The 14,218-nt window shown below is 44.1% G+C and overlaps 1 protein-coding gene across 11 annotated transcripts in view; it reads right to left on the bottom strand.

Annotated features, from left to right (window-relative positions):
• rapgef2b (Rap guanine nucleotide exchange factor 2b) overlaps positions 1-14,218 on the bottom strand; it is a 1,083,630-nt gene that overhangs the window by 735,388 nt on the left and 334,024 nt on the right. For 9 of the 11 annotated variants that reach the window (XR_015081639.1, XM_086010726.1, XM_086010745.1 and 6 more), the window contains exon 6: positions 6,292-6,459. Coding sequence is in view for 10 of the 11 variants with exons in the window: in XM_086010726.1 (XP_085866852.1) it covers positions 6,292-6,459 (168 nt within the window). In the remaining variant the exon portion in view is untranslated. Of the gene's footprint in view, positions 1-6,291; positions 6,460-13,070; positions 13,103-14,218 lie in introns of all 11 variants that reach the window. The other 2 variants (XM_086010764.1, XM_086010774.1) reach the window with 1 other exon arrangement.

The raw sequence follows: 14,218 nt of genomic DNA, 5'->3' as shown, positions 1-14,218 counted from the left end.
TCTATCGACACACAGACACAACACAAAGGACGGCTCTAGATGAAGTGTGAATTGCGCTGGTAGAATGAGAGACAGCTGCCATGTGGGAGAAAAAAAAAAAGGAAAAGGCACAAACCAAAAGTGTGGATAAAAAATATATAAAAATATATATATTCATACTTATTGGTGTTCCGTACGTACGGAACTCGCATAAGTATTAAAAAGGATTCCCTTCTTTTATTGTAGCAAAATACTGCGGATGCTGGAAATCCGAAATAACAGCAGGAAACGCTGGAAAAACTCAGCAGGCCAGGCAACATCGGTGGAGAGAGAAACAGAGTTAACGTTTCAGGTCGATGACCTTTCATCAGAACTTCTTTTATTGGTTGGGCCGGCACATGCGCCCCTGGGATACGTGGGGCTCTGCCCGCGCGGACCCGGAGAGGCCCAGGATCGCAAGCCTCCATATCTCCCGAACCACCAGGTACATTCGTAGATTTTTTGCAGGTTGGAGGCATCCACCTGCGGGGAGCCTCCGATCGCAAATGTTGGCCCATTGTATCTTATAAACTTGTCCAATATAAATGTGTGAATATATCTTACTAACTGGAAGCTCCTAAGGGAAAATTTGTCATATGTCTGTTCAAAAAGCCATTACATGTCAACAAAGCAATCATGTGCGCAAAAAAGCCATCACATTCGTAAAAAGATGACAAAAAAATATATGGACATAAAATTCTTATTCTTAAAACCGTATCAAAAAAATGATGTGTCATGCCACATGGGTTAAATAGGTGACCACAGAGTGCTCTAACCAGAAGAGCAAGAAAATATTCAAATTAAAAAGTAAGCACATGATGAAACTTGATTTTACTCACCTTACCTTTATTCTAAATAAAACAGTCTTGATAAATCAAATTTAATTACAACAAGAAAGAATTATCAGAAATAGACTGAAGCCCATTAGGAATAACATTTAAACACTTTTACATTTAGCATTTTTGTAGTTCAGATAAAGGGTTAGCAACATTAGTGTAACTGTTTGTTGTATTTAAATTGCTAAATCTGCCTCCTTTATCCTGGTGGCAGAATCAGAGGCCCACACGCTGCGCCTTAGACTAAGGCCGCAATTACGCCAACTGTGGCAAGTCTGGTGCGGCCGCAGTAGGCGGCAGCTTCAAACCCCGCTCCTGTCTTCGTCCCACCTCCTCCAAGTGATTTTGCCCTGATTGGGCTTGTTAAGCCCGCCTTGCGAGGTTCCCGGCCAATTAAAAGGATGCGGGTCTGATGACATCATCTGATGACACATCATCAGCCGGTTTCCTTAAAGGGGCCATGTCCACATACATTTTGACAGTTGTGCTGTCAGTGACCTACAGCACTGAGGTGCTGCAAACACTGACAAGCACTGCACAAAGGTGCACGGCTGCACCCAGACTCTCCCATGACTCCCTCCATATGCTTATGGAGGGAGTCACAGCACACAGGGAGGTTCTCTTCCCTCCCAATGGGCGGAAGAGAACACCCACGACACCTACGCAGCCTCGTTACTCATTGCACAGGAGGACACAAGCAGGGATGTTGTCAGGATGACCTGGCTGCAGTGGCGCAAACCTTTCAATGATCGTGAAATGTTACTACAAAGCCACACTCAACCTCATCCTCCTGTGCCACTCATCACATTCCCATCACTCTGCCTTCCCTACCCTACTCCTGCACATCCTTAGTCACACCAACTTACCTTACACCTCCACCCATCCCCCTCTATCTACGTTATCACTTCCCCATCTCACTAGCCACCCCTCACCCTCATCTTTGTCCAATCATTCAAACTAACACCACACAAAGGTATGCACTTGTGTGCTTTAGCCAATGTTCATGTAAAGTGTCTGATAATGTGATGTCAAGCATTGAAATCTTTATTTTCAACACTTTGCCTTCTTGGATAGATTTGTGCGCATCTTTGGAAGTGTCTTAGTGAGTTCCAGTGAATGGTGAGACTCCCCCTGCCCCCCTCAATGGTGAGGAGTGTGAAAGGAATGGCTTGGACAATGTAAGGTGCTTTCTGGTGCTGGTGTGGGGTGGTGCCAGTGTGGGGTGGGGTGGAGCCAATCTGGTGCATCATGTGGCAGCCAGGATGTACAGCATCAAGTGAAGTAAATCTGGCCATAGTGAGGCCATTTGTAGCGTCCCAGGCAGTAATGTGGTCGGGTGCTGATGCCCTGTGCAGCATCAGGTGATTGCAGAGAAGGTTGGTGCTGCTGGTGTTGGGGCTGATCGTGGTGAGATTCTGAGGTCCAAGGTGAGATTTTTTCGAGAGCACCGATGCTGCTGGAATATATGGCAGCTGAAGTTGAGATGACGGAAGTGATCTGTCAATGGTGAAAGAGGTTGCTCCAAGGAGGTGGCAGTGGATAGAGAGTGTTTACTCCAAACACTTCCAAACTGCATACAACTCAAAGATGTCTTCCGACTCCTAAAGGCGCAAGCTTCTGAAATTGGAAAGTGAACAGCTGTGAAATGGTAGCTTTTATACCACTTTTATACCACAGCGGTCACCTATTCACAGCAATGGAGAGTCAGAAAGAACCCGGCACACTTACCTGACGTCATCCCCGAGCGACGGGAACCTCGTGGAAAAGTTGGAAAAATGGCTAGAAGGTGGTAAAATGCCGTTCAACTACAGGAAACTCTCGATTTACCGGCACCCAAACAACCGGAAATCTAGGTTAACCGGCAAAATTCAGGAGTAGGTTCAGTTAAGTTTTTCTTCATATTAGTGGCCGTTTCTTGATTCTTGGCTGTGTAATCGGGGGTTTCTGCACTTGTTGCTAAGCAACAGGGACGCTTGGTCTGTGGCCGGGGTTCCTGCAGCTGTTGCTAAGCAACAGGGAAGCCTGGATTTGTTCTGTGTACAGAGCTCTCATACCTTTTAACTATAACTCTCTGTAATCCGGACTTTTTGATAAACCGGCACCATGCCAGTCCCGGATAAAAAAAGTGTTTCCTGTACCTTTAAAGACCTTCTTAACTATCTCTATTGGCTGACCCGCCGCTCAGTGCCGGGTCTGCAAAGCGCAGGCAGACCCCCACACTTGGGAAACTGACACGGAGGTGGGTTCAGAGCGGCATCCCGACCCACTGTCAATCTTTTAGATTTTGACAGCAGACCGGCCTCCAAACCCACCCTCTGAGCACCAGCAAAATTCCAGTCGAAATGTTTTAGCAATGCAACTGTGGAGAGCCAGCATATATCATCACTCTCCCACAATCTGAACTACAGAAGTACTAAATATAAAAGCACCTTTACAATTTAAGAAAAAATGCAAGGGAGCAAGATTGTGACAACTGAATGTTTGATCTTCAAACTACCAATGCTGGTTAGCGATTAAAAGCCACTATTTTAACTAAATCAGAGAAAAGGATAGGAATTAATTTTAAAAAACACAATTCTCATTTCAATTTAAAACCATTTTACATCTAATGGGAGAGATTTGGCTGATGCAATTAGTAGTTCCTCTTCCGCCAAAACTTTCAGAGTCAAAGTAGAACGTGAAACAAAACAGGTGTGTAACTGTTTTGGCACTGTACTTAATCCCAGATCACCTGGTTCATTTTTATCCAGATGAGAACATCTGGAAGTCAAATAGCACTACAGCTGAAATAACATACAACATTAGAGCATTAACGAGTGGTGAAGGAATGAGAATTCAATCCTGCACTCCACTGAGTTTCCAACCTCACGCACACTGCTCTGAAGACAGAAAACCAAGTAATATCTTCACAGCATCTCATACAACTCCAAGGCCTAGAAATTGGGTATAGCCCCGCTTGAGGCGTTAGAACTGGCGCTGCGCAAAGTTTATTGCCAGACGAAACTTATCGCCGCCTGGCGCGATATTGGGTTGCATTGCCCCTAAAGGGGATTGAGGCGCGAATTCAGGCGTTACACGGGACTCCTAAGGCGCTAATCTTCCGGCGCAACCCAATATCGGAGCGGACGGGCGCAGCGCAGGTGCTCTCTATTACTGATGATCACGAGACTTCCAGGCGCCGGCCAGCTCTTAAAGGGGTGGGTCAGTCAGCTTCAGCATCCACACTCTGCACCTTGCAGGCCTCAGAATCGGTGCAGGCCCTTCTCTGGCGCTAAAAACTTGGACCAGATGGAGAAGGTGAGACAGAGAGCAGAGCGCTTCACCAATGAGGCTCTGGAGCAATTGGTGGCCGCAGTGGAGCGCCGGCGAGATGTTCTCTACCCAGACAATGGCACGAGGCCGAATCATAAGGACTACCGACGAGCTTGGAGGGATGTATGCCAGAGGGTCAACTCCAGCAGCATGGTGACCAGGAGCCCTGTCCAATGCAGAAAGAAATTCAACGACCTCACTCGGGTCGTGAGGGTGAGTGTTGTTTCTGCAAACTTCTGCATCCCTTCATTTGCACCTGACTTTATGGCTACAGGGTGGGCTGTGCCCCATTGGCCATCTGCCAGCAAGCACCCATGGCCCTTTCTGGGCACACACATGCACATTTGACTCAAGGAGTCATGCAAGGGCTCTTGCACCATGGGGTGCATGAGATGATCACTCAGGGCATCATGTAACATAACTTCCCCTCCTTTCCCCTGCAGTCCAAGCTGGCGAGGATTGGCAAAGACCAGCTTCGCACCGGTGGAGGACCTCCACAAGTGGTCACTCTCACGGATCTCGAGGAGAGAGTCCACCAGATTCTTGGAGGACGTCTGAGTGGTCCTGTGACCACTGCAGCTGCCGACCCCATTGTCGACAGCGATAGTAAGGTTCTCACCTATTACAACTGTCTCCTTCCACTTGTTCCCCCCGCCAGCATGCTTTCTCACTGTGGACCCATGTCATAGCCTTGCCGCAATCTGGCATCCCTTGCTGCCAAGCTGTCTTTTTGCTAAAGCCACTCTTCCACCTCCCTGCTTTCAGATGCTGCATCACCAGCTCGGGAGCTGGGCCCTCAAGCTGCCAGTGTCATTGCCTCCGAAGGCTCAATGAGAAAATTACTGTCCAACAGAAGGTCAGCAACTCTCTCCAGCAATGATCAGAATGGCCAGGCCAAATGGCTGCAGCTTTTATACTAGTGCTGTCCCCTTTAAATAGCGCCCCCCGAGTCCCAGAAGGGCCTGGGAACGCTCCATCCAACTGTCACCAATAGCGCCAGGCGAAAAGGTTGCGGGCGCCACCGAATATCCGGTCCGGGGCGCCAAAAAGGCGTTGCACACTGAAATGACGTCATGATCTGCCTGCGCCCGCGGGCGAGCGAAAAGAGTTAGCGCCGGCGCTAAAAGGATACTCAATATGGGAGGTGGTGCTATATTCACTGCGCCCGCCCGAAAATTGGGTAACGCCCCAATTCTCGGGCTCTTTAGGCGCTAATCGCTGGCGCTACCAGCCGAATTTCTAGGCCCAAGTGTATAACTCAGAGCAGAATTAGGGGTTATTTGGAAGCATATAATTTTTTACAAAGTTTCACAAAGTATTTATAGCACAGAAACAGGCCCATGCCAGTGTTTATGCTCCACACATGTTGACCTCTTAACTGCAGGGGGTACATGGTCTGCAAAGAATGGGCACAAAATCTTACAATTAAATGAGTCTGGTCCCCCATAATCATTTCTGATCAAATTTCTCTAAGGTCTCTGCAAATGGCACTTTGAAACTGCACACAAGAACATGTTCAAGGATGGACATGGGTGGCTCTTCCTCTGATATTCTCTTCTCTCTGTGAAGCACATGACCTCTGTTTTGTATCTCTGATAACATGGCGAAGATCATTAAGATCAAGTTTATCTGGCAAAGGCAGGCAGTATTCACCCTGCACCCACACTAATTTTCCCCTCTCCTCTGCACAAGGCATTGGCTCATGGTATGGTATGGTTCCACAGGTGTCGGCAGCAATCCATCCATTAAAACCTACCTCTTTGCCCAAGTTTTTGGTCATCTGCCCTAATTTCTCCTTATGTGGCTCAGTTTGTCTTATAACACTCCTGCGAAGCGCCTTGGGACATTTTACTACATTGAAGGAGTTATATAAATACAAGTTGTTGTTGTTGTTAATATATGGCTCTGGCATTTTGCCCCATCAATCTGGGCTGGATTTGTACACAGGCACCAAAGGTAGAAGGGCAATGTGCTAAACTACTGTGCCAGGGATGCCTACTTTAACAGGAATTTGCATTTATCAAATTTTTTTTAGACTCCATTTTAACAGTATTTGTTAACAATCCATTGAAGACTGATTAGAAAAAGATCCATTAAATAAAAATAATCTATCACAAAGACTTACCGTGTGATACCCTCTTGGTAATGGTGGCTTTCCCACAGGATAGGGATCCACAGTGTCGATGATTGTTTGCCGCTCCCCTTTCTGGTTAATTTTTTTAAATCGCCTACGAGACTGTCTATGAGAAGCTTGCCGCTGAAAATATTCCTCATTTTCATCCATGTAGTCCACCTTCAAACAAACAAGAAGCTACTTTAATAACAAGGAACAATTACTTGAGACAAGTTTCTAAAATCTTCAACACCTACTATTTGAGGGAATCACTGGTGAATTTGCTAAATCAATGGTGATTAGTGAAATTCAGTAGCAACATCTCTGGCAATATTTTGAGCTGTATTCGGGGAACACAGTTTATTTCAGAGAAAAGGATGCAAAGCTTCTCAAGAGAAAACTACATGGAAAACCCATAATAATAAGCGCTCCTAGCTCCAAACTTCAGATACCATACATTTTTTGAATATTCACTACGCTTTCTGTTTTCCTCCTTGGTCATATATCTTCCAGACTACTAGACAATGTACATCGAGTGCCAAAAGCAAAGTGCAAAAACAACATTCCTTTCACAATCCACCATATTTCATTTTGACAATGCATACCAAGCATTTCTCCAGCCCACAAATTTAAGAGAGTTTGCAGCCAACATTGCATTGCTACCAGCAAGGATTAAAACACCAGCTATAGCAATTGCTTTGCAACATAAACATTTATTCAATCTGAAGGTCTACTTCAGCAGATAGTGACATAAAAGACTAACTAAAACTATCCAGCCTCATGAGTTTAGATATTATTGAGCTTCTATTGCGAAATAAAACAAATTCAATTGCAATTAAAACTCAAGGACATTTCTAATCTTGATGCCTGCTGATTTATTTGCCAAAAATAATTTGCTTATATCAAAACTAGAAGTGATTAAAATGGATCAATTATAACAGTATAGTTTACATGAATACAATTAAATGTAAACCAAAGCAGGCATGTCCAAATGTTCTGTTTTCATGAGCTGCCGAAGTGAGCAGACCACATATAAATTTGAAATGAATGTTTCTATTAACTTGTATGTAACTCAGGCTGGCAATACGAAAAGATCTTGGTGTTCAAGTTAAAGATTCATCAATCAATGAATGCAGAAGAAAAACCTTTCCAAATCTGCAAATCTGTAAAATCAGTGGAGTAGAAAGAAATATCAGCACAGAATAGAACCCTTAAGTTGCCACGGCTAAACAGGCCAGATAGGCTGAAGGTCCCAGGTTTAAAGCCTCCATGACCAGCACATAAAACAATACTTACCTGTGTTGCATAAAATACGGGTCATTTTTATGGGGATTAAACATAATGGCCTAGATTTTCCTGAAACCTTGCACCACAGTAATGGCACATCTATGGTGTCCACCATTTTGGCACAGAAATTCCAGCAAATTTATTGCGTGATTTATGCCAAAACATAATTACCTGGGACTTGGATGCCGATCCGCTGAGACCCTCACCAAAACCGTCAATAATAGCTCCTCCCTGCCGCCCATCAAAATCAATGGCAATCACGATTTTGCTGAATTCACGTTGCTTTGATTGCTGCTGGCATTTAGACCATTACAGAATGGTGCTGGGGCTGATCATGGGACCCAAACAGAGGGCATCCATTTAGTTATGCAGGTAGTGCCTCCTGCGAGCTCGACCCCTCTGCTGCTCTCCTCTCTGCTAACCACCTGCAGGTCTCTCCACAGCAGGCTGTTGCTGCTGCTGATCATCTTGCTCCTCGCCCAAGGTCCAATCTAAGGCAGCCATGGTGCCCTCCAACCTAATCTCAAGTCTCAATACCTCCAAAGTGCACAAATTAGCCTCTCACTACAAGTACTCTCAACAAATCCTTTAGCAGTGGTAGGTAAGAAAGCAACTGTGAGCACTGACTATTTATTGCTGTATTTGTCTGACTTTTAATGAGCCCCATGAATTGTCGTTCTCTTCTTGCCTTGGTTTCAATGGCGAGTTTCAGGAAGCCCGTGAAACCTGTGTATGCGCTTTTAAATCTAAATGCCAGTTAAAATAGCGTTGAAATTCACTGATTTAAATATTCAATTCGCGAATCCACCTCTTCGGAAGGGGTTATGTATATGCAGCTCAACGCGCCCGAGTTAAACCCACAAATCGCCATGTTGGAGCCATCTTCCGGACGTGTTGACGTTATCCATGGCTTGAATCCCACCCCCACCCGCACCTAAACCCACGCGCTACTCAATGTTAAAACTCCCCCCCAGTATATCACAAGACTGACACTAGGTAAGATAATATACAACTTACTGATACAGAAAGAGACATGTCTCAGATTATAATATTTTAATAGTATTCACATACTAATTGTCAACAGATGCTGGAAATACATACCAGGCAAGTAAAATTTCCAAAGCTGTGACTAAACTTCAACTTAACCCCCAGGCCCCAGAGATTGGTGAGGTCTTGTGCAAAGAAAAATTCTTCTTCCAGGTATTTCTAACATTAAATGATCAAGTTCAAGATTAAATTTAGTGGGGTTTTTTCAAAATGGCATAATTTATTGTAATGTATACAACATTGAAGGGACTACTTTGTATTGCGGATGTATATCCTTAGTTGCGAGCATATATAACAGACGCGTATCGATTTGTACAGTCAGTGCCGAAGTTCCAGTTACCCAGTAAAGATCACTTGAAGTTACTGTCAGTCTCTGCTGCTTTATTATTTATGCAATTGTGAATAGCGGTACAAACACAACAAATTGGCGACGAGAATTATGAACCTACGCCTTCCTATTCTGGCATCGCATCCAGAGGACACCGAAATTTGGAAGAAAGGAGCGAGAAGGTAGAGAAAACGGAGCACGCTTGCTAAGCTAGGCAGGGGATACGTAAGTCAAGTGAAAAGTGCACAGGACTTGCATGACGCTAGCTAACTAGTAAAGAAAGAAAAACGGGTTTGGAAAAAAAAAATGGCGATGATTGGCACGATTGCAGCATTTGATAGCAGCATTGAGGACTGGGCAACTTATATTGAAAGAGTGGAGTTGTACTGTGAGGCTAACGGAGTGGAGGTAGAAAAGAAAGCCACTGTTTTGCTGAGTGTTATGGGCGTAAAGACATACGGGCTGCTACGTAGTTTATTAACTCCTGAAAAGCCAGCAAACAAAACATTCAAACAAATAGTGGACACACTCCAAGACCATTTAAGCCCCAGACCACTGCTCATAGCTGAAAGATTTAAATTCCATAAACGGAACCAGAGCAAAAATGAAAGCATTTCTGAATATTTGGCAAAGTTGTGCAAATTATCAGAACATTGCCAATTTGGAGTGGGCTTATCAGACGCATTGAGGGACAGATTTGTGTGTGGCATGCAAAGTGAAAGCACACAAAAGAAGCTCCTGTCTGAAAAACACCTCACATTGGAGAAGGCTCTAAGTATTGCAATATCAATGGAAGCAGCAGCACGTGGCACTTTAGAAATTCAACAAAAATCCCAGGAATATTCCACTAACAAAATGTCACTGAAACAAGAAAAGAAATGCTATCGCTGTGGTAAAATGTCACATGACCACAATGACTGTTGGTTTAAAGACAAGACAAAGATTGCAGACAATGTGGCAAACGAGGGCACATTGAAAGTTTGCAAAGCAAAGAAGCAGAAAACTGATACAATACAGAGCAAAAAGGCACATCAAGTGACTGAAAACAAGAAACCTTTCAAAGATAGATACAAGAAGGTACACTACGTGATTGGAGATAGTTCAGATAAAGAAAAAAGTGACACAGACTCAGAGGAAGAGGGTCTGGCTTGTCTAAAACTACACAGTGTGAAAGAAACAGAGGATCACAGAATAATATGGCTTACTCCAGAAGTGGCAGAAGTTAGGCTGAAAATGGAGTTGGACACAGGCTCAGCTTTAACAGTGATCTCTATACATGACTACAAACGACTGTTTTCACACATACCGCTAAGGCCAACTAAAGTACTGTTAAAGACATACACAGGACAAAGAGTGTGCCCCAAAGGTAAAATAAAAGTGACAGTGACATACAAAGAAAAAAAAATACTGCAATTGAACCTCTATGTAGTGGGAAATGGAGGACCACCATTGCTGGGACGCGAATGGCTCAGGAAAATACAGTTGGATTGGCACACCATCCAAGCACTGTTTGTGTCAGCAAAGGAGGACAGCAACGCCACTCCTGCGAGACTGTCACAAATACTCACTGACTCTCAGGAAGTGTTCAAGAAGGGAATAGGAACACTTAAGGGCATGAAAGCAAAAATTAAGATTGAGGAGAACGCAAATCCAAAGTTCCATAAGGCCAGACCAGTGCCTTAGGCAATTCGCCCTTCAGTAGAAGCAGAGCTGGAGAACTTGGAGCAGTTAGGGGTCCTGTCCAAGGTGGATTGGAGTGAATGGGCCACACCTATAGTTCCAGTGATGAAGAAAACCTCCAGCACAAAACCAGGAAAGCCAAGAAAAGTGCGCATCTGTGGAGACTTTAAGGTGACTGTTAACCCAGTCCTCCACACAGTACAGTACCCATTGCCTCACATTGAGGACATCTTTGCTTCCCTGTCAAGAGGGGAACGCTTCACAAAGATTGACTTGGCCCAGGCCTATCTCCAAATGGAAATTGATGATGCATCAAAGAAGTACCTGACAATAAATACGCACAAAGGCCTTTACCAGTACAATCGGCTAGTATTCGGAATAGCATCAGCTCCTGCAATCTGGCAAAGGGCAATGGACTAAGTCCTGCAGGGGATTCCAGGTACTCAGTGTTATCTTGATGACATCATCATTACTGGCAAGAATGACAACGACCACCTTTCCAACCTCGAACAGGTGCTCATCAGGTTACGGGAGTATGGGCTCCGAGCGAACCGAGACAGGTGTGAGTTTTTCAAAAAGGAAATCTCATACTGTGGACATGTGATTGACAAGGACGGTTTAAACAAGTCTCCAAACAAGATTGAAGCTGTGATTAATGCACCAACACCTGAAAATGTGTCTCAGTTGAGATCATATCTTGGACTGGTGAACTACTATCACAAGTTCTTGCCCAACCTATCCACAGTGTTACATCCACTAAATGCACTGCTAGACAGGGTCACAATGGAAGTGGAGTGACAGCTGTGAACAAGCTTTTCAAGAGAGTAAAAGACTCATTACTTCAGAAAAGGTGCTAGCTCACTTTGACCCATCCTTACCTATTCGACTGGCATGTGATGCTTCACCCTATGGCATTGGTGCTGTGTTGTCACATAAGTTCCCAGACGGCTCAGAAAGACCAATAGCCTTTGCTTCAAGGTCATTGACGACAGCTGAACACAATTATGCACAGATTGACCGAGAGGCCCTCAGCCTTGTGTGGGGAGTCAAGAAATTCAACCACTACTTGTATGGTCAACGGTTTACACTGTTAACTGACCACCAGCCTCTCGTTTCAATCTTCAACCCAAGGAAGGGCGTTCCAGTGATGACGGCACAACGGTTGCAGCGATGGTCACTCTTCCTAGGGGTTCACCTGTATGACATTGAATACAAGGGGACCAAGCAACATGGCAACGCCAATGGTTTGTCACGTTTACCACTGCCAACCTCAGAGGAAACTACAACAGTTGACTCAGCAGAGGTATTTCACACAATAATAGTTGAGCAGCTACCAGTGACAAACTCCCTCACTGAAAGAGAAACACGCAATGACCCTACATTGTCAAAAGTTTATGACATCACTGTGAAGGGATGGCCAGCGCATGGTGACTCATTGTTTCCAGCATTCTCAGCTAGGAGGGAGCAGTTATCAGTGTGTCGGGGAACACTGATGTGCGGCTCACGAGTTGTGATTCCTTCCAAGCTTCGTAACCGAGTGCTAGATGAACTGCATGAAGGACACTTAGGTACGGTAAAGATGAAAAGTCTTGCCCGTGGATACGTGTGGTGGCCGGGAATTGACAAACAGATCGAGGACCTGACAAAGAGCTGCTCAGGATGTCAAAAGGTCCAGAACGCACCACCACAAGCCCCTCTCCATCCATGGGAATGGCCCTCATTACCATGGCAACGTGTGCACATCGACTTTGCTGGACCGTTCATGGACTCCATGTTCTTGATTGCAGTCGATGCACATTCCAAATGGCCCGAGGTCATTAAAATGAAATTAACCACATCTGAAAAGACCATTTCAGTTCTGAGGACCAGGTTCGCTAGAAATGGACTACCAGAACAAATCTGCACAGACAATGGACGACAATTTGTCTCTGACGAATTCCAAAGGTTCACGAGGAAAAATGGAATCAAGCACTACACATCTGCCCCGTACCATCCAGCTACAAATGGCTTGGCAGAAAGATTCGTACAGACTTTCAAGAAGGCCATCAAAGCAATGTACAGCGAGAATCTACCACTGCAACACAAGATAGACAAATTCCTCTTTGCTTATCGGAGCGCAGTACACGCAGCCACTAATCAGACTCCGGCGATGATGTTTCTGAACAGGAACCTGAGATCTCGCATGGACCTTATTAAACCGAATGTACGTCGTGATGTAGAGAACAAACAGTTCAAACATTTGAATGCTAAGCCAACAAGAAGCTTCAGTGTGGGACAATCAGTTCTTGCTCGTGATTTCCGGACGGAAAAGTGGCAACCAGGTACATATCCACAAGAGAGGGACCACTGATGTATACTGTGGATGTGGGAGAGAACGTTTTGAGACGTCATGTGGACCAAATTCTGGACGTTCAGGTGGAAAACACCCATATATCTCGCCCAGACTCACCTGACTCCCCAGAGACTTGACTTGTAAAAGGGCTGTTGACAAAATAAAATGTTATGTTGGAATTTGAATTTTGTTACTGTAAAGACAGGCTCTGTATGTTAATTATAGAAATTTTGCATTAATATACTATTAAACTAAAGGGGGCGGAAGTGTAATGTATACAACATTGAAGGGACTACTTTGTATTGCGGATGTATATCCTTAGTTGCGAGCGTACATAACAGACGCGTATCGATTTGTACAGTCAGTGCCGAAGTTCCAGTTACCCAGTAAAGATCACTTGAAGTTACTCTCAGTCTCTGCTGCTTTATTATTTATGTAGTTGTGGATAGCGGTACAAACACAACATTTATGTTTTCATGTTCTGTTTAACAGTATACACTGACCTCAGTGAAGAAAAAAAGGCATCGAAAAACAGTATGAAGAAATTATTTTAAAATTTTCATGTTCATTTTGTCCTTGTAGCTGGCTCATGATATCTTGTTTGAAAAAAAGTGATTTAATTAGATAGTTAAGTGGTGCTTGCTTGTTGCTGATTGCCACTGAATGTAATGTTTTCTTGATTGCTTCACATTAATGAGATATTTCAGCCTATATTAATTTAACAAGCAATGGTTATATAGGCCAATCTTGATTTTTTTTTTGGCCCTATATACACTTTTGAGCAGTGTTGCTCTGAGCATGGCACCCTCAGAGTATGTACTACACAAAACTTTTTGAACTCGCATAGCCTTTGTCACGATAAATCAGAGGCTATGTTCTTGCAGAGGGAGACTGTTCGGGTGTGGAAATGGAAGAGGGATCTCTATCTCCACTAAAAGGAATTAAAAAGAAGTTGTGAGAGACGTACTCAAATAGAACTAAGTATTTTTTTGGGGATAAATTCTTGGAAAGTGAACAGTTTTTTCCTTACTCACTGCTGGTTCCCTCACGTATCACATTTACATAAATAAATATGTGTGGGCATCTCCCACGGTAAGTAGCTCTTTATCTAGGATATTGAATAGGTACTCTGTGCCAGCTATTAGGGTATAGTTATAAAGGGTTAGCAAATTTTGAATACTATGTTCACTCCAATTTAAGACACGTGTCCTTTTCTTAAAGTTAAAAGTGAGGGCCAAGAAATACAAGACTGAAAAAATATTGAG

Source organism: Somniosus microcephalus, chromosome 2 (assembly GCF_052327205.1).
Source record: "Somniosus microcephalus isolate GS21.2 chromosome 2, FLI_Smic_1.0, whole genome shotgun sequence".
NCBI classification, from domain to species: Eukaryota; Metazoa; Chordata; class Chondrichthyes; order Squaliformes; family Somniosidae; genus Somniosus; species Somniosus microcephalus.
This window is presented reverse-complemented; position numbering and strand designations above follow the sequence as displayed.